The sequence below is a fragment of the Dipodomys merriami genome, unplaced genomic scaffold, assembly GCF_024711535.1.
Source record: "Dipodomys merriami isolate MVZ:Mamm:240054 unplaced genomic scaffold, mDipMer1.0.p SCAF_2, whole genome shotgun sequence".
Taxonomy (NCBI): domain Eukaryota; kingdom Metazoa; phylum Chordata; class Mammalia; order Rodentia; family Heteromyidae; genus Dipodomys; species Dipodomys merriami.
The window spans coordinates 57,320,556-57,346,545 of record NW_027203381.1 but is presented as its reverse complement, the minus strand read 5'-3'; the positions used below and the strand labels follow the sequence as shown (position 1 = coordinate 57,346,545).

At 42.4% G+C, this 25,990-nt stretch overlaps 1 protein-coding gene across 2 annotated transcripts in view; it reads left to right on the top strand.

Annotated features, from left to right (window-relative positions):
• The window catches only part of Klhl6 (kelch like family member 6), a 61,695-nt gene that overhangs the window by 29,126 nt on the left and 6,579 nt on the right, over positions 1 to 25,990 (top strand). The window contains exons 3-7 of one of the 2 annotated variants that reach the window (XM_070029677.1): positions 5,048 to 5,497; positions 9,924 to 10,161; positions 13,201 to 13,403; positions 14,121 to 14,334; positions 15,834 to 19,258. In XM_070029677.1, the coding sequence (XP_069885778.1) occupies positions 5,048 to 5,497; positions 9,924 to 10,161; positions 13,201 to 13,403; positions 14,121 to 14,334; positions 15,834 to 16,135 (1,407 nt within the window). In that variant the 3' untranslated portion in view covers positions 16,136 to 19,258. Of the gene's footprint in view, positions 1 to 5,047; positions 5,498 to 9,923; positions 10,162 to 13,200; positions 13,404 to 14,120; positions 14,335 to 15,833; positions 19,259 to 25,990 lie in introns of those variants that run through there. The other variant, XM_070029678.1, reaches the window with a different exon arrangement.

Sequence of the window (25,990 nt, the reverse complement as noted above, 5' to 3'; positions counted from 1 at the left end):
CACTAAGCTACCTTCCCAGCCCTCTTCTTTTTTTTGTCAGTTGTGTGGCCTGAACTGTGGGCCTGGGCACTGTCCCTCAGCACTTCAGCTCAAGGCTAGTGCTCTACCACTTAAGCCACAACTCCACTTCCAGATTTTTCTGCTTATGTGGTACTGAAGAATGGACCCAGGGCCTCAAGTATGCAAGGCAAGCACTCTACCATTGAGAAATCTTCCCAACCCGTCTGTGAGACTCTTATCTCCAATTAAACACACACATACACATATACACATGAGTGCACACATGCACACCAAAGCTGGAAGGGCAGCTGTAGCACAAGTGGTAGAGTGGCAGCCTTGAGTGAAAAAATCTAAGGAACAGTGCCTAGGCCCTGTGTTCAAGCTCCAGTACTAGTACACACACACACTCACACACACAAATCAAAAAAAGACTTTGGCAAAGCTGACATGGTAGCACATGCTTATAATTCCAGTACTTAGGAGGCTGTGGCAGAAGGATCCCAAGTTTGAGGACAGCCTGGGTGACCAAAACTGTCTCAAAAAATAACGATAAAAATCCCACTTGCAAGCAGTTTGGCATATAGTTGGCAGCCTTTGTTTTATTTTATACCTTTAATTTTATTTCCTTATTGTCTACTTCAATAATGAGAAAGTTTTAGATATTTTGTTCTAATTTTGAAATATACATGTTCAGGATAGAAAATTTAGTCTTTACAGAAAAATATTAAAAAAAAAACCTCAAATCAATCACTTCATGAGTATCAGTATTTTATTGTTACTATATGGTATGTTCTTTGTTATGTAAAACTTAATCTATTTTATTTATTTATTTATTTTTTGGGTCTGGTCGTGGGGCCTAAACTCTGGGCCTGGGCGCTGTCCCTCAGCTCTTCAGCTCAAGGCTAGCGCTCTACCACTTGAGCCACAATGCCACTAACAGCTTTTTTTTTTTGCTTATGTGGTGCTGAGGAATCGAACCCAGGGCCTCAGGCATGCAAGGCAAGCACTCTACCACTGAGCCACCTTCCCAGCCTCTATTTTATTTTTTATTAAAATATATTTTTATTGCTGGTTGTGGGGTTTGAACTCAGGGCCTGGGTTCTGTCCTTGAACTTTTGGTGCTCAAAGCTGCCACTCTACCACTGAAGTTACAGTTCTACTCCTGGCTTTTTGGTGGTTAATTGTAGATAAGAATCTCATGGACTTTTCTACCCAGACTGGCTTTGAACTGCCACAGGATCTTGGGTGCTTCCTCCTCCTTCAGCCCTTCCCCTTGCCACCCACCCAGAAGAGTGTAAGTATTTAGATACATCTATTTAATTTTCATATCCCTTCTTGTCACTTGAAGCCAGCATGGTAGACATGGTGTTCTGTGTGGGAGGCTGCCAGGTCGAGTGATGTAAGTGATGTTTCACAGAAGTTTCCAGAGGCAGAGCCGATAGGACTGTCATGAAAAGTTCTGAGAACTCAACAATGCTTGAGATCCAATGTGTATTTTTACTTTTTGAACCTAAAAACAACTAAACAGGTGTTAGAATTCTCAACTGTTTCTATAGTCGGTCAAGCGAGGAGCCAGGCTACAGGCAGCCGGAGCCTGCAACTGCGGAGAACTGAGGTAGAGGTTGGGCTTTCTCCAATTTTGCATTGACTCTCAGGACAAGGTATCCTAAATGGACAGTTGCAAGGTGAAGTCTGACTGGAAAAGGTCGTATTTTGTGCTGGAGGTTACTCCAGGAAGTTAGTGATATGTGCTTCTAGGTTACTCTGGAGTGTAGCTGGATCTCAGTCAACTTGATGCATTCTAAAGACAATTCTGCCACATCCTCACCTGCAGGTCTCATGGTCCTGTGTTCCCACTTCCTGTCACTTGAGCCAGTCTTCTGCACATTGTACCTCACGACGCTCAGATGCACACCATTCATCCTCTCACCAGGATCTGCTATCTGATGGGCATTTCTTGTGATGCATTTCCCCTTTGCCATTTTCTGAAAACTTGACTCAGGCATACAGAATATCAAGAGGGTGGCTAGGAGATTAAACTTACTTCGAACAAAGCTCCAGAGAACAACAAATAATAATGAAATCTCAGTTGAAAAGGATGAGATGATAGGTAATGGCTATGACAGACAGACTATCATCTATAAAATGCTGTTGATGCATAAGGGATTCATTTTTATGAAGGAACCTGGGTGCCAATCAATATTTTTACAGATTATCATATTTTTGTTTTTATGTTAGTATTGGGGCTTGAACTCAAGATTTACATTTTCCCTTGGCTCTTTTGCTCAAGGTTGGTGTTCTATCACTCAAGTCATACCTTTACTTTCTGGGTTTTTTGTTGTTGTTGTTGTTTTGCTGATTAATTGGAGATAAGAGATCCTTGGTTTTGTCTGCCCAGATTGGTAACTTTAATCCTCAGATCTCAGCTTCCTAAGTAACTAAGATTAGAGGCATGTACCACCAGTGCCTGGCTCATAAGTTTTTAAATTATGAAAAGGATACTTATCGATTTCAGGGGGATAAATAAACCAGTTAAATATATAAATCAGCAAAAATTTAAATTCCTATGACCTCCTTAGAGACTATGGCATGCTATATTATCATGTTTATATAGTACATCCTGAGCCATCTCTGTGGGACCTGTTTCTGCAGGAGAATTATAGTCCTTCTGGTGACAATATTTCACTATATGACTTACTGTGGCCAGTTAAGTGTGAATAGAAATGGCATAGTGCCCCTGGGAAGGTTTGAGAAGCTTTGTGTGATTCTTTCCCTTCTGTTAGAAAGCCAGCATATCTCAGGTAAGAGCTCTCCCATTATCCTGGGTTCTGAAATGAAGAGCCTTATGAAGGATTTATGGAGCCTAAACATTCTTCTAAGCCCCTAAAATTTGATGCTTAGATTTAACCTACTACATCTTAATTTGTCCTGAGAGGCTTGATACACAAAGAGGTAAAAACTGTTAATATTTGGTTTGTATTTTTAGCCTCTTTATCTATGCTTACACACACACATACACACACACACACACACACACACACACACAGACACACACACATTTTTTTTTTTAAATTCAGGTTTGAACTCAGGGCCTGTAACTCGCTCAGCTTTTGCTCTACTACTTAAGCCACACTTCCAGCCTTGTCTTTTGCTAGTTATTTTGGAGATAGAGTCTTGTGGACTTTTCTGTTCAGGCTGGACTTGCACCAATATCCTCCAGGTCTTAGCCTCCTACGTAGCTAGGGCTATAAATGTAAGACACTGGTGTCTGCCTTTATATGTTTTTTTTTTCTTTCTAAAACTAGGCTCAAGAGTGGCACTGTGGCTCAAGTGGTAGAGTGCTCACCTTGAGCTCAAGAGCTCAAGGACAACACCCAGGCCCAGAGTTCAAAACCTATGGCCGACCCTCCCCCAAAAGACAAAAACAAAAAACTAGGCTCATAATATACACAGAATTTTGCAGAGTGCTATTCTTGTTTCATTTTGTGAATCTTCAGTGTGTATCTTTAACAGAAAAGGGTCTTCTTCTTATATATTTATTGTAAAGGTGATGAATGGGAGGGGGTAACAGTTACATAAGTAAGATGAGTCCATTTCTTTAAACACTGTTATCCCCGCCCTCATTTTCTCCTGCTTACGCTTCCTTACTCCCCTCTCCCTGGCCAAGTTATAAAGTTCATTTCCAACATAGGGTCAAGTGAGTTTCATTGTTGTATTAATTCATCCTTTGTCCTGCATTTTCTGTAACTCCCTTTCCTTTCCATGGATCAGATAAAAGGGTCTTCATAAAATATTCAAAACATTATCATACTTAAAATCAACAGCAAGTTGCTTCATATCACCAAATATTAGTCCTCAGAAACATTTTTGTTGTTACTGTTGTTTAAATCAAGGATCCAAATAAGGTCTACATACTTTGCAGTTGATATCTTAGATCTCTTACTTTTGAGTTTCTTTCCTTTCTCTTTTCCTTTGTAATTTATTTGTAGAAGAAAGACAGAATTTTTTACAGTTTGGATTTTGCTGATTATATATATATATATAGTGGGTGTATGTGTATGTGTACATGCATGTAAATATATGTGCACACCAGTCTTGGAGTTTTAACTCAAGGACTGAACATTGTCCCTCAGGTTTTTTGTTCAAGGATAGTACTCTACCACTTCTGCCACAGCTCCACTTTCAGCACTTTGCTGGTTAATTGGAGATAAGAATCTCAAAGTCTTTCCTGTCCAGACTAGCTTCAAACTGTGATCCTTGGTTCTCAGCCTCCTGAGTAGCTAGGATTACAGGCGTGAGCCTGTCATGCTGATTGTATTTTCATGGCATCATGTAATATATATATTTTTTTGGGGGGTGGGCGGGGGTCCAGTCATTGGGCCTGAACTCTGGGCCTGGGCGCTGTCCCTCAGCTCTTCAGCTCAAGGCTAGTGCTCTACCAATTGAGCCACAGCTCCACTTTCAGCTTTTTTCTTTTTGCTTATGTGGGGCTGAGGAATCGAACCCAGGGTCTCATGCGCGCAAGGCAAGCACTCTACCACTGAGCCACCTTCCCAGCCCCCATTATAAACATTTTATATATGATTTTATTTCCATCTACAGCTAGGTGTCAGTGGCTTATGAATATACTCCTTACTATTGATGAGTCCGAAATCTGAGGATCATGGTTTGAAGCCAGCCTGGGCAGGAAAGTTCATGAGACTTTTATTTCCAATTAATCACAAAAAATAAAAATTAGAAAAATATAACTGGAAGTGGAGCTGTGGCTCAAATAGTAAAGCCCTAGCCTTGAACATAAAAGCTAAGGGACAGCACCTAGACCCTAAGTTCAAGTCTCAATATATTGGTACATATCCCTTCCCCAAATATATCCATCTAGAGCATGCTTTAAAAATGATTTTAGAGCTATAGACTACAAGAATGTATCTTGTACTTGGCTAGTCCCCTATGTTGGATGTTTTTTTTACTACTAGATTCCACACACTGATTAATGTCTTTGTGGATGAATCACTTTCTGCCCTGCTTTGCCCTCTTTGTTTTCTGTTAGTTCCTGCGGATGGTGGATGCCTGTGCTAGTTTCCTCACTGAAGCCTTGAACCCAGAAAACTGTGTTGGAATCCTGAGGCTGGCAGACACACACTCCTTGGACAGACTAAAGAAGCAAGTACAAAGTTACATCATTCAAAACTTTGGGCAGATTCTGAACTCTGAGGAGTTCCTTGAACTTCCTGTGGACACTCTGTACCACATCTTGAAGAGTGATGACCTTTATGTGACTGAGGAAGCTCAGGTATTCGAGACTGTGATGAGCTGGGTGCGCCACAAGCAGTCAGAACGACTCTGCCTTCTCCCCTGCATCCTTGAGAATGTGCGCCTACCACTTCTGGACCCATGGTACTTTGTGGAGACAGTCGAAGCAGATCCTCTCATCAGGCAGTGCCCAGAGGTTTTCCCACTGCTGCAGGAAGCCAGGATGTACCACCTTTCTGGCAATGAGGTGAGCTGGAGAGAAGCCATGGCGTACTTAACTGGCAAGGTAAAGCGTTAGCCAGGGGCCAGGGGTCAGTGGCTCATGCCTGTATTACTAGTTATTCAGGAGTCTGAGATCTGAGGATCTTGAGTTGAAGCCAACCCAGGTAGAGCCGGGCACTAATGGCTCATGCCTGTAATCCTGACTACTCATGAGGGTGAGATCTGAGGATTGCAGTTCTAAGCTAGACTGGGTAGGAAAGACCATGAGACTCTTATCTCCAATAAACCATCAGAAAACTGAAGCGGCATTGTGGATTAAAGTGATAGAGCGCTAGCCTTGAGTGAAAAAGCTCAGGGACAGCACCCAGGCCCTGAGTTCAAACTAAGTACCAGCACATACAATAACAAAAAAGCAAAAACCAAACAAACAAAAAAATGAGCCAGGGGCTGTCGGAGATGCAAGTGAGGCTAAGTTGTAAAGCGGCTTATGGTTCTTATGTTTGAAGGCTCCAACTGGCATTTCACCAGCATCCTGGCAAGGATCAGATTCCTTAACTGTGACAACAGGGCAAGAAACAGAAAAGGAAACAAACACAAGGGGCCAAGCATGTAGGTGGCCTAGGTTTGTAACAACCCACCGTCCTCATGAGCCAGCTGCCCTGTGAACTAATCCACTGTGAGTGGACATCATGAAGCCCTTCTGAAGGTAGTCTCCAATTATCTACTCATCTCTCACTCAGCTGCACCCCTGAAAGTTCCAGCTACTTAGGACCACCAAACTCAGACCATAGTGTGTTGCGTAAGCAGTCATTCTGCCTTACAGAAATGTTGGTCTGTATCAGTGCTCATGAATATTTGGCAAATGAAAGGTAATGAATCAACCAGGCTTTCTCCCATACTGGAAATGTGGACGCTTGTCAGCCAGCTCAGCAGTGGGGATCAGAGCCTGAATACAATGCACAACAGGGCACAGTCACACATGCTCTTGGTTCAGTGTTTAAAATATAGAATTTTCGTTAACTGTACTTCCAATATTCTGTATGCCAATGTGTCAGTTTTGCTTCTGCTTCCTATTTCCTACCTCTTGAGTCCCTGAGGTTCAGGTGATAAAATCTTTCCTCTGATATAGTAAAGTCCCAACCCTGTCCTGAAAAAGTGCTGCAAAGAATATCTCCACTGTCCACTCATGAGGACAGCTTTGTTGAAACAACATAGAGACTTTTGTTGGTCCCTTAGTATAGGCTCTGGACAATGAGCAGTTAGTATTGTCTCCCTTGTTATGTTTTGTTTTAACAGTCTGAAACTAAACTGGTTAGTCCTGATTGTTGCATGCAATTAATTCATTGTATGACTTAAGCAAACTTGTATGTCTTCAACAAACCCTCACATTTACGACTTCAGATTGATATTTGTCATGCTTTTGGGGTTAATATTTTGCTAAATGTGGCCAAATATATGACTCACTATTAGCACCACCACTTAGCACTATTAAGTTACATGGCAACTCTTGATACCCAACCAATCTCATCAGTTAGATGCTTATATTAGTTATCAATTGCTGCATAACAAATTGCTGCATAATCCCCAAATCTAAGAGTTAACACAACAAGCAGGGCTGGGAGTGTAGCTCAATAGTAGAATGCTTGCCTAACATATGTGAGGTCCAGCACTGCAAAAAAGAAAAAGAAAAAAATGCAACATATATAAGACAATATTTATTATCTCATGAGTTCTGAGTGAAAGAAATTTAGGCACTTTAGATCCAAGATTTATATGGTTGGTTCTGGCCCCTGGTCTCTTACCAAGTTTCAGTTAATCTATTGTCTGAGCTACAGTGGTCTCAATGTTTGTTTTTGTTTGTTTATTTTTGTTTTTGTTTTTGTTTTGTCAGTTGTGGGGCCTGAACTCTGGGCTTAGGTGCTGTCCCTCAGCTCTTTAGCTCAAGGCTAGCATTCTATCACTTGAGCCACAGCGCCACTTCTGGCTTTTTCTGCTTATGTGGTACTTGCATGCATGGCCTCATGCATGCAAGGGAAGCACTCTACCACTGAGCCACCTTTCCAACCCTCAACATTCAAATAGGGTTCAAGGATCCACTTCAACTCACTCACAGGACTGTTGGGAGGCATCAGTAATATGCTGGATTTGGCTGGAGTTTTTCATTTTTGATTTCCCCTAAAGCAAGTGATCTAAGACAAGATGGGAGCTATCAGGACTTTGATAGCTTGGTGAATCACCGCTTGCTCTGTAATCTAGTGGTCAGGCCAGCTCTAGAACAGTGGGGAAGGAATTACATCAGGTATGACTATGAGGAGGCAGCAGGTGTACTGCAACCATTGTGGAGGTGCATACATTCATTCATTCACTCACTCACTCATTCACTCACTTTTAAAGAATTCCACAGTCCCAAGGTCTTGTTCTTGTGGCAGAGGAACCATTAAAGGAAAAAAAAAAGCTGTTTCTGATATCAGGGACCTCATGATAAATTATAAAGGCTGTGATGGGTAGATAAAGAATTATGGGAGCAAGTATGAAAAGTGAGAAATGACATCTTAAGAAGGGTTTAGAGTGCCCTTGCAATGTATAATAATGTGTAATGGCTTAAAGGCTAAGTGAATGGGACAGGCAGCATGGGAAAGGAGTAGGTATCTTAGGAAGATCCAGGCAGGCAGGAACCCAAGAATTTTGGCAGAAGAAGGGTATTGTACAGACAGAATCAAAGAACAAGATGCCAGCTCACGAGTCAGGAGGAAAGATCATGGCTAGTTCAGGTACCCCAGTGACCCTCAGGCTCTTGACACAGGAAAGCAGATGTGGAAAAATGGAAGCTGCAGGGAGGAGGCTGAGGCCTGGTCCTCAGACAAGGGAACCAGTGTTTGAAGGCTTGTGCTGTGCTCTTAAGCATTTCTTTGTGGCACCAAAATCCCCTCTGAAAGAGGACCAGACTGGAGGTTGTGATTTAGCAATGGGGAAGAGAAGCTTAGAGACAGGCACTTGACTCATAGCTGGAGAGAAAGCTGAAGAGTGTCAGAGTATGTCTTGATAGGAACTGAATGTCTTGATTTGTCCTGCTGATGGGGTGCCTTTGAGTTTCTGGACCAACCACCACTCCATTGTCTCCAGCCTCTTCTCTGGTGGCCTTTCAACTGTTGATGCCCCCGGGTTAAGCCCACCGGTAAGGATTTGTCCTGCCACAGACAACCCTTTCTGGTGATTCTTTCTGGGAGAGGTACAGCCATGGTCCAGCCTCAAGAATAGAGGATGTGAAATTGACCACATATGGCTGTTAGACAACAGAAAAAAACAGATAATAAACAAAAATGCATGGAAAAGTAAAGGTTGGGTATTGGTTGGATTTTGGCCTTTGCTCAGATTTTCATCTTGAGGACTCAGTCTTTGCTACCACAATGTATTTATCAACATTTGTGAGTAAAGAAAACAAAAACAACTAAAAAAACCCAAAACTCTGTTAGATCAGTCTAACTTTGTAGGAGAAAGTGGTTGTTTTGATCATCTGAGAAGTAGATACAACCTTTCTGTCTCCCATTATCATGGCCACAAGAACTTTCTAAATGAGTCCAGGAGATGGATGGTTCAGGAGGAGGCTGCCCTTCCTTTTCTAGCAATACCCAGCTAACACCTACTACTTTGCCTATAGACAGGCCAATATGGTAAACACTGTGTTATGTGACAAGTGTCCTGCTCATCCTTTTACTTCAAGGCTCTTGAATATTCACAACAACCTGATGGCATGGAGCCAATAACAGGCATTCTACAGATGTGTATCATGTCCCCAAAGTGACAGGCCCAGAGGTAATGGTGATCATGATGTATTTGACCTTCAAATCTCTTGGGTCCAAATGCCTGTGGTAGGAGATATTTTTGCTCAAGGCTCTGAAGAGTCACATGCTTGATGTTAGGACTGGACTCCAGCCTCCTTGGCTACACCCGGATACCTTTTTTGTTCTTATTTTTCCGAACGCACTATAGGTCACTGTTAAAGACTTCTCTTTTTAGAAAAAGTTGGTGGTTAACAAAGTATGAGAGGTAATGAAGAAATTGAAATGAGGGAGAAATAGCCCAGCATGCAATTCCATTCCAGGATTTAAGGTTGTAGACTAGGTTAGGAGGGAAGAGGCAGGAAATGCATTTAATAGCAGAGTCCCTGGTTTCTTCAAATAGCATAGAGCTGGAGCCTACTACACCCCCAGCCCCAGGCCAAACACTCTACATACTATCCCACTAAATCCTCATGACAGATGAGGTAGTTAATACTAAATTAGTATTAATTAAATTAGTCAAATCCTCATTATATAAATGATGAAACTGATGCTCAAGGAGGCAACATCACCTTGGTAACTGGCACCTGCTCCGTCCTGCTCCATAGTCTGAGCTCCGCCTCATTGTGTTTTGTGACCCCAGGCCTATATATCTTTACCATTGGTTTCCAGATTATTTCGGAGCGCACCAAGCCCAGGATGCACGAGTTCCAGTCGGAGGTGTTCATGATCATTGGTGGCTGCACGAAGGATGAACGATTTGTGGCTGAGGTAACCTGCCTGGACCCCCTGAGGCGCAGCCGCCTGGAGGTGGCCAAACTCCCACTGACAGAGCATGAGCTGGAGAATGAGAATAAGAAGTGGGTGGAATTTGCATGCGTGACATTAAAAAATGAGGTCTACATCTCAGGTAAGCAGGAGCCATGTGAAGCCAAAGCCAGTCCTCGGTAGCCCTCGCATTTTCCCAAGTGCCAGCTAGGTGACCGTCCTGCAAGATGACTGTGAGTTGGCAATGGCCCAGCTCTGGGTTTTTATGGAACCAGGAGCCCAGGTGGTTATTTCTTAGCTCAGAGAATGAATTATTACATAATAAACACGAAAGAGTGAGCAGCATGCTCTAGGCCCTTCATGGAGAAAGAAGATAGGGAAGTTAGACCTCAGTTGATCTCTGCATAGGGTACTGAGTTAGGTCTGGAAATACAATAGTGAATGAAAGGTCTGGCCTTTCTCCAAGCCTGACTCCCTCTCAGATTTATTAGTCACACATTTATATACTTCAGAAGCCCACTGAAGTAGTGTTAAAAAAAGAACTTTTTTTTACTTCTGAATTATTGCTTAATATTTATAATTACTTTATTCCCAAAGTGCCAAGAGAGTTAACACTATCTCCTCAGCACCTAGCTTTGTGCCTGATCTCTTTGTGCCTCATGCTTGATAAGTATTTGCATAATTTAAATCACCTTTACTGTATAGAAAGTGAATAGCTTTAATAGCATTCACATTCTTGCTTTTCCTATCAAGGTAAGGTAGATGTTTTAAGATAAAAGAAAATGGAGGCTCAGAGACGCTGTATATAACTACCCAAGCTAGGTGCTGAGCCAAGTCTGGAATTCCCTGCCCTTAGTGGGTCTTCTCCAATTTAAAATTGTCTGGGAAGGATGGCTTTCCATAGCCAGTGTTCTCCAGAATCAAAGGTAGGCCAGCTCTTATTCTGATGCGTTCATGCCATTGATTAGGTTATAGTTCTATCTAGTAGAAATATCTTTAATTGTTATAGAAGATTCAAATGGTATAGAGAAAAGAAAGTAAATAACAGCAGTTTATCTGTACCATTTTAATTTTACTAACTTACTAATATTTTGAGCTCTTATTACATCTGCTTTATTTTTTGGGTCACATATGCTCTCTCCCAGATTATGGGAGATCAACTTTGATTGATATTTACAGTCATTTTTTCCTATGATGAGTTATATGTCATGCTAAGAAAACTTTTCTATTCCTAAAATTGAGATAGTCTCCTATATTCTTCAGTTACTTTGATAACAGCTATATTTGGATTTTATTTTAAATGTAGTGTGAAATAAATCTCTGACTTCTTTTTGCCAAATAATACCAATTGTTCCAGTAATGTTTATAATGATTTCTATATCTATATGTTTTTACCAGTTCTGTATTTTTAATTGATAAGTTTGCTTAAGCCATATGTCTATTCTATACTTCTCATTATAATAGCTTTAGGGGCATATTTTAATTTTTTTTTGCCAATCCTGGTGCTTGAACTCAGGGCCTGAGTTTCTTTTAGCTCAAGTCTATCACTCTACTACTTGAGCCACAGCACCACTTCTGTCTTTTTCTGTTTATGTGGTAATGAGGAATCAAATACAGGGCTTCATGCATGCAAGGCAAGCACTCTACCACTAAGCCACATTCCCATCCCCATGTTTTAATTTTTGATAAGGAAAGCCTCTTTCTTCATTCTTCCTTATTTTTCACAATTAAAACACTGTTTTTTTATTCTGAAAGAATAAAGTTTAGAAGTTTAGAAAAAGAGGTAGTCAAACCTGATACATTAAATTGTTTTTTATCCAATGTTTCTTGGAAGTTTATTACTGTTGACAATTGCCTAAAGCCATGGGCCAGTGGCTCTTATAACTCTAGCTACTCAGGAGGCTGAGATCTGAGGATCACAGTTCAAAGCCAGCTCCAAAGGAAAGTCTGTGAGACTCTTATCTCCAATTAACCAGCAAAAAGTGGAGCTGTGGCTCAAGTGGTAGAATGTCAATGTTGAGTGAAAAAGCTAAGGGACAGCTCCCAGGCCCTGAGTTCAAGCCCTAATATTGGCGTGCGTGCACACACACACACACACACACACACACACACACACACACATCATGTACATGTGCCTTTGACCTAGATAGTCCACTCCTGAGTTCCAACCCTAGGAAACACCCATGACATGAAACTTTGTCAATGGTCTTTGCCCATTTAGTGAACATTTATAATTCTGAAAATGCTAGTATTTTGCACTAAGTAGTTAGTGGTGCTGTAGGCTAATGGAGAACAATAAGAATGCAAAGCAGTTAAAATATTTTTGTTAAAGTGATCCCAACAAGCAGCTCTTCTTTGTTTGGGTCCCTAGGTGCTGAGTTATACATTTTCTGCTTATTAAGATGATTGTCGTAAAGAAAATATTGACAACTTTACGCTTGAAAGATCTATTATGAGCATCTCATACTTTCAGAATGAAATTAACTTAAAAATAGGACAGGCTCCCCATATATTTTTATCTAGATCAGAGATATGAACCAAACAATGTTGAATTTTGTAAAATCTCTGTCTCTCTCCTTTCTCTCTTTCTCTCTCTCAGTCTCTCTCTCTTGTGTGCATGTGTGTGTGCATGTGCGCGTGCTGGCACCAGGACTTGAACTCTGGTGCTGTCCCTTGGCTTTTTCAAATGAGCATTCTAACACTTGAGTGACAGCTTTGCTTCCAGCTTTTTTTTTTCTGGTTGCTTGGACATAAGAGTCTTAGAGATTGCTGCCTAGGCTGGCTTCAAATCATGATGATCCTCAGATCTCAGCCTCCTCCATTGCTAGGATTACAGACGTGAGTCACCAGTGCTTGGCCTAAACTTGTTTCTCTATTTATTAAAAAAAAGTTTAAGTAAATACAGAACTTAAGCTGTCTTTTAATTTTCCAGCTGGCCAAGGCCCTATCATTCCCATCCAGCCTTTCTTCCCAGTCCCTGTGGGCACACAAACAGTCCTGCCTCCTTCTGGCCCTCACCTACACACACAGCAGGGGCCATCCTCTCTGAAACGTTCTCTGAACCTGGCTTACTTAGCTACTTCTCTGAATTCTCACTAGCACTTTTACATTTTGGAAAATGCTGGGAGAAGCTGTATTTGTGACACCTTTGAGTGCTTCTTAAATGTTTAATCTCTTCTAGGTGGCAAAGAAACACAGCATGATGTTTGGAAATATAATTCTTCAATCAACAAATGGATTCAGATTGAGTATTTAAACATAGGCCGCTGGAGGCATAAGATGGTGGTATTGGGTGGTAAGGTCTATGTGATCGGTGGTTTCGATGGCTTACAGCGGATCAACAATGTGGAGACCTATGATCCTTTCCACAACTGCTGGTCAGAGGTATGGAAGATTATTTTGAATAAGCAACTCTGTTTTGTATTTCAAAGCTTAAAATTTAAACAAAGGCACCTGCTTATGGTTGCTACTACCTTTCTGATTGTTCTGCTTCCATGGGAGACATTTGGGCAGCTCTGATCTTCCCCCCTCCTAGGAGCCATGGATCCAGCATTGCTGATCAAGTTACAGTAACAACATCCTTCCAGAGGGTGGGGATCTGTGGGGTCACTGTTTTGTCCTGGCTAGAGCCCCAGGTGTGGAGGGAAGGCTGATCTGAGATGGTAGATCTCTTAGTCCTATTTTCTGGCTTATTTTCCATTTACTCAGGTACCTTCTATCCTGTTTCTGTCCATACTAGATATCTGAGGATCCTTTTGCTATGCTGTTTATAAGTCCAAAGTCACTTGGTCATAATGAGAAGCTACCCCTTATTTATTTTCATTTTGATGAAGAACTATTTTCATGTCTGCATGCAGATTGCTAGCAATGCAACCTGCAGTGTAAATTGTAGTGGAGAAAAGGGAAGTGATCTTACCTCTTCATTTCCAGGTTGTTCCTATAATGACTGAGTCTTAATCTCCCCAAAGCTGGGATTTGCTCTAATATGGATAGAAAAGATTTGAACTTGAGAACAACCTGGAATAGAGTGTGTGTCCTATGAGACACTCCAACCAAGGCAGCATGACTGATAGCTTCTTCTTGTGCCCTGTGCTTCTTCAGGCTGCACCCCTCCTGGTCCATGTCAGTTCCTTCGCAGCTACCAGCCACAAGAAAAAGCTGTATGTGATTGGGGGTGGGCCCAACGGAAAACTGGCCACAGACAAGACTCAGTGTTATGACCCTTCCACCAATAAATGGAGTTTGAAGTCAGCCATGCCAGTAGAAGCTAAATGTATCAATGCAGTGAGTTTCCAGGACCGAATCTATGTTGTTGGTGAGTGATAGCTTCTTCTTCATTTGAGTACTTTACTTGTGCAGTCAAGTGGGAATTTAGATAAGTGTTATTCTCTCTCTCTCTCTCTCTCTCTCTCTCTCTCTCTCTCTCTCTGTGTGTGTGTGTGTGTGTGTGTGTGTGTGTGTGTTGGTCCTGGGGCTTGAACTCAGGGTCTGGATGGATCCTGAGCTTTTTGTTCTCAAGGCTGGTGCTCTACCACTTGAGCCACAGCTCCACTTCTGGCTTTGATGGTCAAAGAGTCTCACAGACTTTCCTGCCTTGGCTGGCCTGGAATTACAGTCCTCAGATCTTAGCTGCCTAAGTATCTAGGTTAATAGGAATGAGTTACCAGCACCTGGCCAGAAAAGGTAGTCTGAGAACTCTTGAATGTTGTGGGTGGGGCTGAAAAGACAAAAAAGATGGGTTTGGTTCAGGCCCTATTGGAATTTCCCTTGAAGTCTTGGAGGCAAAATAGCCATGCAAAGCAGATGGATGCTGTGGTTCAGAATAGGAATAAAAGCAAAGCTATATTCCAGACTTTAGCAAATACATATAAATTGAAATGGAAGCCATCAATATGTCTTAGTTTGTGGCCATGGGAATTTCCTTCTCCTTGCTTGCTTTAGTGAGTCTGAAAAGTCGTATTTAGTTGGGAGGGAAGTCTGGTCAGTCAGACCACAGTTGGAGCATAATTGTTAAGGATGAGAGCTCTCTGACTACTCATTAGAGTCACCAAGGAGCTTTTTACAAAAATATGGTAGCTGAGTCTTACCCCCAGACCAGTGAAATCAGAATGGAACATGCTACAGAACAATATAACTGTATTTTAAAAGACTCCTGGTGATTTTAATGTGCAGCCAGGATTGAGAACTACTGATTAAGGAGATGCCAGAAAATAAATAACTTTAGTGAATAATCAGAGTCAATCAGAGAAGACATTTGGAGGCAAAACACTGGAACAGATTAAGAAAGAAAATACTTCTCTTCTTGCTTCACATTTCTATCATGTGTTTGCTTCAAAGGTCTACTTCTCAAGATGGGCAACTATCCCAAATCATGCTCAGCTACAAAGAGATGCCACTCCTATCTACAAGGGGTGGATGGCAGCTGTGAGCAGCCTCTGCCAGATGCCTCATGTGCATGGTCCTTCTGATGCCTTCTTTTACCACATGGCCTTGGTATTCATCGTGCTTTCTAGACCAAGACTATGTGAGGCATTGGCTAGTGTTTCTTCCAGATTCATTTTATCAGCCATGTTAAGCCAGGTGTCCTTTGAACCCAGTTCACATCTGGCTATGGAATTTCAAGGACTTTGTGAAGTGTCTCCACACTGGCAACTTGCTGTTTCCTCATGATTTACTCTGATTTTCTAGGTCAATCTATGCTTCTCTTGGCAAGATGGAAGGTCTGACCTTACTAGAGGTAGAATTCTCCAGGTTAAAGGGGAGGAGAACTAGAAAGATGTTCGGATGCCCACTGTGTGTGCTCTTCCTCTCCAGGTGGGGCTATGCGAGCGCTGTATGCCTACAGCCCCCTGGAAGACAGCTGGTGCCTGGTGACGCAGCTCAGCCACGAGCGGGCCAGCTGCGGCATCGCACCCTGCAACAACCGGCTCTACATCACCGGTGGGAGGGACGAGAAGAATGAGGTCATTGCCACTGTGTTGTGTTGGGACCCTGAGGCCCAGAAACTGACAGAGGAGTGCGTGTTGCCCCGGGGAGTGTCGCACCATGGCAGCGTCACAATCAGGAAGTCATACACCCACATCCGGAGGATTGTGCCAGGAGCAGTGTCTGTGTGACAGGAGGTGCCCCCGGCTTGCTGTGGGGCACCTAGGAAACCACACAGGAATGTTCACACGAGCTACCTCAGGAGGAAAAGCACCTGCCTACCCTGGTTCTAATGCCTGGCACTTTCCCATAGAAACCTATTCAGCTTAGCCAAGGTTAAAGTACCTGGTTCCTGGATATTACCACTCGTGCTTTACAGATAAGAAAATTGAGTTTCAGAGAGGCTAAGAAATGTGGACCAGATCACTCAGCAAATACCTAAGCTAGTCTGCATGAAGGTTTTTTTCCATTTTAAAGCCAGTGTCCTTCCCACCATACTTAGAAACACAAAAGCAAACCCTAAATTTGGCCAATGACTTGTTCTCGCAAATCTCCTCTCAAGATTCACTCAGCAAGACAGAGAAAATACATGTTTCTCTTTCTTTTCTTTTCTTCCTTCTATCCCTTATAGATAAGCCATAGGAAATCTTTCACCCTGGAGACTTTGGGTCCCATTTCAAGAGCATTTCATAGACTCTTCCATCGTCTAGGCCTGTGGGGGACAGTTTGGAAAGGCATGTTTGCTTTGAACAAGCTAAAATTCTTACTCTTTGTTCTTCCCCACATGCAAACCTCTGTTTTTGAAGCCCATTTTGGATGAGAACTATCACTGCTGGACAGAATGACCTTCCCTGTAACTCTGGTGACCTGCCTCTTAATGTTGTACTGTTGAGACAAGAGGTTCAAATTACTGATTTTTTGTTTCATTTTTTGTTCTTGCTGGTCCTGGGGCTTGAACTTAGGGCCTGAGCACTGTCTATGAGCCTCTCTGTGTTCAAGGCTAGAAGTTTACCACTTGAGCCACAGCACTACTTCCTGCCTTTTCTGAATAGCTTATTGGAGGTAAGAGTCTCATGGACTTTCCTGTCTGGGCTGGCTTCAAACTGTGATCCTCAGATCTCAGCCTCCTGAGTAGCTAGGATCACAGGTGTGAGCCAGTGGTGCCCAGCTTACTGTTTTGTTTTTAAGTGTGAACCTGGTTGGCTACGGCAGAGATGGTGTACATTCTGGGATTTAGATAGTGATTTGGGTCTGTGTTCTAGGCCCTCCAAGAACTTTAGTTGCCAGGATCCTCTAAATCCTTCACTTTGGGTTTTGGGTCAGCTTGGCTCAATTTGACTCAAAGAACAGAAACTGCCCTTCGTTCTAAGTGAAGAGCTTTCCAATGAGCTCATTGGAAATGCATTCTCATTCTTGAAGTGAAGAAATAGGTTAAGAGATCGTGTTTTGTAGGCTGTAGTTAAAAATACAGTAAATGTATTACCCAAGGTATTTTATTTTCATTGTATGATTTTAATTATCTTCATGGAGTTTTATCTCATGTTGGGGGGACATAGTGGAAAGTTTAGTTCAGTTTATACTTAGGTGGTTAAGATAAATAGAAGTGCATGTTGGTATGTGAAATGCTTTGAGCTATGAAAAGAAGCTAAATGCAAACATTTAGAATTATATGATGATTCTAGCATTAATAACCTTCAACTGAAGCAACTTCAGCAAGACTCAGGAACAGCAGTGCATGACAAATCCCAGCTGTAGAGACACTCAAAATGGGTAAGGAGGCCACTACTGAATATCTTTCTTTTCTTCAAGCTAAAAATAAGATGCACATAAAGTTATGAGTACAAGTCTTGGTTGTTTAGCAAGGGATCCCCTTGGGACTAACTTGACTACTTACATGTTTTGTCTCTTCAAGATCTTGATTAGAAGCCATCTGTGAGTGACAGGAAAAATCAGTTTTAGTCCAAATGCTACTTTAGGGAAGAGCTGCTGCTACTGCTTCCTCTCCCTCCTCCCCCTCCTCCCCCTCTTCCCCCTTCTCCCCTTTTCCTCCTCCCTCCTCCTTCTCTTCCTCCTCCTTCTTCCTCTCTCTCTCTCTCTCTCTCTCTCTCTCTCTGTGCGCACGCACGTGTGCACGTGCATGCACGTGTGTGTGTGTGTGTGTGTGTGTGTGTGTGTGTGTGTGTGTGTGTGTGTATTAGGGCTTAAACTCAGGGTCCCATGCTCTTACTTGGCTTTTTCTGATCTCTACCTTGTCACATCTCCACTGTTGTCATTTTGGTGGGTAACTGGAGATAGGAATTTTGTGAATTTGTCTGCCAAGGCTGGCTTGGAATCAGGATCCTCAGATCTCAACATCCTGAGTAGCTAGGATTACAGGCCTGAACTACTGGCACCCAACTTAAGAGACTCTTAAAAGAGGAAATCCTATGACAACATAATGGCACACACAGAGAGCCTCTACTAATAAGAGATGGCTGTCCTTTGATACCAACCAGCAAACTCTGAGCTCCTCAAGCCTACACAGGGAAAGACAGGATTTAAGGTCTGAGTTATGAACCTGGTACTGAATGTAAGATTTGAATGATCACATTGGTTCAGAATCTCAGAATCTCTAGATGTATAAATGAAATGCTGTTTCTGAGTTTTATAATATGATGTAAGCAAACGAATTGTGGTAAAATCACAGCGACTTATACTTAAGATATAAGGATTCTCAGTAATGTCATGAGGTAGGAAACAAATACACTTAAGATCTTTTAGCCAGGTGCCAGTGGCTCATGCCTGTAATCCTAGCTACTCTGGAGGCTGAGATCTGAGGATCGTATTTCAAAGCCAGTCCAGGCAGGAAAGTCAGTGAAAGTCTGTGAAACTCTTACCTTGAATAAACCACTAGAAAACTGGAAGTGTGCCATGGCTCAAGTGGCAGAGTGCTAGCCTTGAGCTGAAGAGGTGAGGGACAGTGCCCAGGCCCAGAGTTCAAGCCCCATGACTGATTTTTTTTTAAAGATTTTTTTAAAGCCACATGCTGGTGGCTCATGCCTGTAATACCAGCTGCTCAGGAAGCTGAGATCTGAGGATCTCAGTTCAAAGCCAGCGGGGGCAGACAAATTCAAGAGACTCTTATCACTGATTAACCAGCAAAAAAGCTAGAAGTAGAGCTGTGGCTCAAGTGGTAGAGCTTTAGCCCTGAGTAAAAAAGCTAAACCTTATGCCCAGGCCATGAGTTCAAGTACCAGTACTGTATACACACACACACACACACACACACACACACACACACACACACACACACACACACACACAAATAAAAAGAATGAGGCTCAAGACTGCAGTGGAGTGGAGACTGTAGCTGAAGTCAAGTGGACCACATTTGCTAAGGTTGATTTGCAAAAGGTAGGGGGGGCCAAGCTCACCCAAACCCCAACAGAGAAACTTTGTCTTCTTAGCTTCATCTTCTCTGGGCTCAATGGTTACCAAAAACACATACACACACACTGAGTACCCTTGAATTCAAATCACACTGTACTCTCAGGGAAGTACAATTACCATTCTTTTGCAGCTGGGAAACTTAACTTTGTTTGTTTATAAAACTCCTTGAGGTCCTATTGTTGGTTATTTACTTAAAAGTACACAGTAGAGTTTTTTTCAGTGAGAATAGACAGCCATGGAATTTCTTACACAAATTGTAATTTGGAGTTGGTGAATTGTGTTTTCCTCTTAGATTTTATGGAGAGTCAACTTTTCTGAAAATCTACATTGGTCTCAAATATGCTTTCTACAAGATTCTACCACTTCTACCATTATTGATTGGTGTAGGTTTAGACAGTCAACACTTGGCAAAACCAACCCTTTAACTATTTTGGTTATACAAGGTTGTATTTTTAAGTTATCTTTAAGTAATTGTACAAAGGGATTTCTTCAACTTAACATGCCAATGCATCCGAGGTTACATTTTTTAAGTGTTCACAGTAAGATTGTTGTTTATATATTAAAAAGATAAAGTTTTTATTTATTCAATAAAGTATGTATGGAATGGATGAGAATGTGTCGTCATTAGATGGTCATTTTTGCTTCTTTTTGGTTGATATAAATAAATACTATTTGAACACAAATTAGGAGGTAGAAATGTAAAATATTTCAGTTGATTTAGGAGGGTTTAGTTCAAATCCAAGGATAAGATTAACCAAGTTTTGCTTATGGAGAACAACAGGAGACAGCTTTTCCACACTGTCTCTCAGAACAGACTTCACCAGCCCAAGTGTATGACCTTCATCCACAGCCCATGTGTATGACCTTCATCCACTGGCTTGCCTGCCCTCTTCTTACAGGTGTTTCCTTTAAGGGTGATTAATTAATTAATTAGTGTCAGTCCTGGGGCTGGAAATCAGGGCCTGGTCACTGCCCTTGAGCTCCCCACCCCCAGGGCTAATGCTCTACCACTTAAGTGACAGCTCTACTTCCAGCTTTAGTGGTTAATTGGAGATAAGAATCTCATGGACTTTCCTGCCTGGGCTGGCTTTGAACCGTGAACCTCAGATCTCAGCCTCCTGAGTAGATAGGAATACAGGTGTGAACCACCCATGCCTGGCTCCCTTTTAGGTTTTGATTTCTGAGTTGTAAGTCTTGTTTCCAACCTGTGATTTTCCTTTTCTTAGTGCATACTTGGATGTCTGCTTTTTATTTATTTCTGTATAACAGGCTACCTTGAAAGCAATTCCCAGACATCACCTACCTAGAGCCCTCCCCTGCTGCATCCCCTGGGATCTCCAAGCCTAGAAAACCTAGAGATCTTATCTCCATGCCTGGATTGCAATCCTTCCCTTCCAACCCCCCCCACCCCCACCTCTCCCCAGCCTATGGTGTGTCTAGCTTCTAACTTTAGAGGGTTCAAGAAAAAAAGCAAAAGCAAAAGAAGCTATGGTGTTTTGGCTATATGCTTGTTATTTATGTTTGTGCCAGTTGTGGGGTTTGAACTCATGCTCCTGCTTAGCTTTTCCACTCAAGGCTGGTACTCTACCATTTGAGTCACACCTCCACTTCTGGCTCTTTGCTAATTAATTGGAGATAAGCAACTCACAGATTTTTCTGCCTAGGCTGGCTTTGGACCAAGAGCCTCAGATTGCAGCTTCTTGAGTAGCCAGGGTTTCAGACGTGAGCTACTAGTGCCCAACCTAGCTATAATCCTTTTAAGCAAGTTAAAGCTGGGCATGGAGTAAGGGAGCATTGCCTCCTGGGTATAAGACATCTTTCTCACGCCCCAGTGACACTGCCCAGCTCCTCTGAGTTTGACAGCAAAGGAAGAAACTCTCTGAGGGAACAGAGTTGGACAGTAAGCCGTAACTCTTGTCCTGTACTCAACTCCTCACTTTATTTCCCAAAGAATACCAAAAACTAGACTGGAACAATTAGGCAAGACCTCACTGCTGACCCGAGATGACACAGGAAACGAACAGAGAAAGCAACAACACGGGGCAGTGGGGATGATCGCTATCTTGAGGAGCAGCATTTGTCTTTAGGCGTGTGTGTGTATCCACGTGTGTACACGCATGTGCACGAATGTGCTGTTAAAGATGAACCAAGTCAGACATTAGCCAGAGCAGTGCCAACAGGTTCTGTTTAGTAACTGCTGTTATCAGGGAGAGTTGTGCTCCGGTTTGTACAGTGGCTATTGGGCCTCTGAAGGGAACAGGGAGGAGGAGGGAGGGAAGCTCAAGATGTAAAGAATTATAGAGAGTGGGTCTGGGTCAACAAACAGAGGCCCACTGCATCTCTCTGTTAGCTGGAAGCTATCCAAGTGGGGGTTTTATCTTCCCACAGTGACTGGTAGACAGTTCCTGATAGTTTCTTTAAATGAATGGCTCCCAGGTGACTAAGAAAGATGCTTCTGAGATGCAGGAGACCTGTGCATCCCAAAGCGACAGAGGAAGGATTCACATTTGCAAGCCACCTTTAGTACATGCTCTAAGGGAAAGGTTTGAGACCTCTGATCAGGTAGGTATTGGCTATAATGTGTGTGTGTGTGCGCGCGCACATGTGCACACATGCCCTCCCCCGCCCACATGGCAGTACTGGGTCTCAAACTCAGGACCTTGTCCTCTTGCTTGTCTTTTTCCTTCAAGGCTGGTGCTCTACTACTTGAACCTTACTTCTACTTCTGGCTTTTTGCTGCTTAATTGGAGGTAAGAGTCTCTAATACTTCTGTTAAACTGGCTCTGAACCCCAATCCTCAGATCTGTTGAGTAGATAGGATCACAGGCATCAGTCACTACTTAAGTTCTGTTTCCATAAACCTTTCCCAGGCAATGGCTCAAAATGGGACTGAATCATCACAGGGCTGAAGTGCAGTGTGCCTCTGCGTGCAGAGGCCAGGTGGAGTACAGGTGCTGAGCACTGTAGTGCCCGGCACACTTGCTTTCTGAGTCAGATAAAGGCACACTGCAGTGTTGCTGGCAGATAACAGTATAAAAATGTTTTAAACCTATGTAGTCCACAATGGTGCTTTTAAACTTTTAAAATCATATGTTTCAACAAAAAACACATTTTCAGCTGGGTATGGTGATGCACACCTGTAATTCCAGATGCTGGAAGCCAAAGCTGGAAGATGATGAGTTGAGGCCAATCTGGGCTACCTAGCAAGAGCCTATCTTGAAAACAACCAACCAACCAACCAGGGGACAGTGGCTTATATTCAGGAGGCTGAGAGCTGGAGGATCACAGTTAAAGCCAGCCTAGGCAGAAATAAATATCCAAGAAATTCTGTCTCCAACTAACCAGAAAAATATTGAGCTGGGGACATGGCTCAAGTGGTAGAGCACCAGCTGAGCAAGGAAGCCCAGCAAAAGCAAGCCCCTGAGTTCATATTCCAAACAAATAAGCGAAGAAATACATTCTTGGTATTTCTGATTCTATTTTTTCTTAAAGCGCCATCCACAATCCATCAAGTTAAGTTCATCACCTGCAGTGGTTGGGAAGTCACAACCCACATGTCCAACAGGAGGCTCCAAGGTACTGACTGGGGAAAAGACAGTCAGTGGGGAAGGGGAGGGGTGACCTTTTGTTTTCCACAGCAGCAACAGCGCCCCATAGAAACCAGAGAAACAACTCTTGACTGCACAGAGAAATACAACTCTGGCTTTAATAGACAGGACTGTTGTGGAGGAAATTTCATAATAAAAGTGTAGTAATAGAACATCTATTGGGTAATTTCCCAGAAACATGAGATTGAAGGACTAGGCGAGTGACAAAACTGGTTTAAGGAGAAATGCTGAGGTTTTCAGTTGGAAGTGCATCCTGGTAGAAAGTTGCATTCCCAGAAAAGTTCACTGAAGAAACGTGGAGGAAAACAGCCTGTACATGCAATGGGTATTTATTGAGCACCAATTATGTGCCAAACATGGTTCTGGGTACTAAGGCTCCATCTACGAACAAAGAATTCCTGCTGTCATGAGCCAATGTCCTGGTACAAGTAGACATGCGACAATGAAACAAGTGCATAATATAATGTCAAAGTCTGGCACACGTGGCTCATGCCTGTAATCCTAGCTACTCAGGAGGCTGAGATATGAAAATTGAGCCAGCCTGGGGCAGGAAAGTCCAAGAAACTCTTATCCCCAATTAACCACCAAAAAATGCCAGAAGTGGATCTGTGGCTCAAATGGAAGAGCACTTCCTTTAGAAAAAAAGCTCAGGGAAAGCACCCAGGACTGGCACAAAACCAAAACCAAAACAAAAATACAATATCAAACAGAGAAGCCCCAAAGAGAACTAAAGCAGGCTAAAGAGGTTCATGCTGTTTTATATAGGATGAAAGGAGGCCAAGTTGTTTTTGTTTTTCCTGCTCTAGTGCCAGTACTGGGGTTTGAATTTAAGATCTGGGCTCTGTCCCTTAGCTTTGCTCAATACGGGTGTTCTACTACTTGAGCCACAGCTCTACTTCCTGCTTTTTGCTGGTTAATTGGAGATAAGTCTCTCAGGGACTTTTCTGCCCACATTGGCTTTGAACAAAAATCCCCAGATCTCAGCCTAGGATTATACATGGGAGTCGCCAACACTTGGCTTGGAATAGAGATTTGAGAGAAAGCATGAGGGGAGAAGCTTGTTCTAGCTAGAGGGAACAGCCCATGCAAAGGCACTGAGGCAAGAGGCTCAGTGTAGTTATAAAAGTCCTGCGTGGCTGGAATGAATTCAAAGCCATCACTGGGAATCTTGAGGTCCACTGTAATCACTTTGGGTAGAATCAGAGTAAGAGGATAGCAAATGATAATTTCAGAAATGCCAAAGATTTTTACAAATGCCACACACTCAGGTTTGTGGTTTGCCAATCCAAGTCCGTGACATTCGTAGGAGGTTTGTTAACTGACGAAGATGTCATCATGTGACTCCAGAAAATGTTGAGTTTCTTTCCAGATCCTTGGTCTCTCAGAGCCTGCTCTGAGAATGACCATTATGGCAGGCTGTGCTGGATCTGCACACAGCCTGCCCCACCATTCTAAGCAGATGGCTAAGACCCGTGCTCATTCCGTGTACTTAAAGCAGGCAGACTTGGACCACATGAGCTTGCCAATCCATTCCCTCTGCAAGTTGGCACTACCAGAATACCAGCAGGGGCAGCTATAGCACATGAAACTCCAATCTTAAGTCCATAAGCTCTGGGAAGCCTGGTTACGTTTTGAAAACATCTTTTAGTGGCCAACAGTAATGTTGACTGCACATGAAAACACAAATTACAGCCAGTCCTTCTTCATGGAAACACAGCCATAGACTGAACCAAGATCAGAGACTGGTAGCTCATATTGTAATTCTAGCTACTAAGGACATTGAGATCTGAGGGTCATGGTTTGATGCCAGCCTGGGCAGAAAAATCCACGAGAATCATATCGCCAATTAATCAGCAAAAAGCTGGAAGTGGAGGTGTGGCTCAAGTGGTAGAACACCAGCCTTGAATGGGAAGAGCCAAGCAAGAGAGCAAGGCTCTTGTAACCCCTCTATACGGTATTTTCACATACACACAAAAAGAGTGCAAGGCTCTGAGTTTAAACCCCAGTACAGACACACACACACAAAACACACACACACGCGCGCGCACTAATGATAATGTAATAATAATAATAATAGTAGAAAGAAAAAGAAAAATCACATATCTTTACTAAATAACATTTTTCCTTATTATCCCCTAAACAATACAATATAGCAACTATTTATATAAACATTAGGTATTGTTAAGTAAACTGGCAGTGAGGTAAAGTATTTGAGAAGATAAAGATTAAAGTTAAGTCATTTTGTGTAAAAGACATTGTATCATTAGAGTACAATGTCTGTGGTCCCTTCCCCATTGATACTGAGGGACAGCTGTAATCTAAATCCTCAGGGGCTAAGTGCAATCCAACAAATCATTTTAAAAACTTGTCTAAACTGTGTAACAATGCCCATGCAGACTAGAAATTAGTTGCTAACAATGTATTCTCCAAATGACTTTGGGTAAGGTATCTTCCTAGCAGGTCAGTGGAATTGTCAGTGGGAACTGAGGCCTTTATTTATAATTTAAAAAAACCAAACATATCAACTTACAAAAGAAAATGCAGTTTATATGTAAATGTGGGACTGAAGCCAGTGTTTATTTATGGGTTAGGTGACTTTAAACCAGTTCAACAGCATGCTTGCTTATTTTAGCCTTCTTTATTATACCTGAGGATATCATGAAGATAAAACATTTAGAACATAGGAGACTTCAGTGAGACATAGAGCTTGTTTCCTGTCTAGATGTTGCTCTTCTTCATACTTCTGTCTTTTGCCTCTATGTTGTCTCTGGTCCAAATGGACTCTTGCTGAAAGTAGGGTAACAGTAGATGACACTTTATAGGATTTGGGTAAGGATGAGAAGTTATTTAATTCTTTTGTCTGACATTGTAAATGCTCCAATCACATTAGCTGCCATAATTACTCTTACTTGATGGAAAGCCCATGGGACTGGGGCTCTTTTGGGCCCTTCTTTATATCCATAACACCTAACACAAAGCTGGGCACAGGGTGTACACTCAAAGAAACCC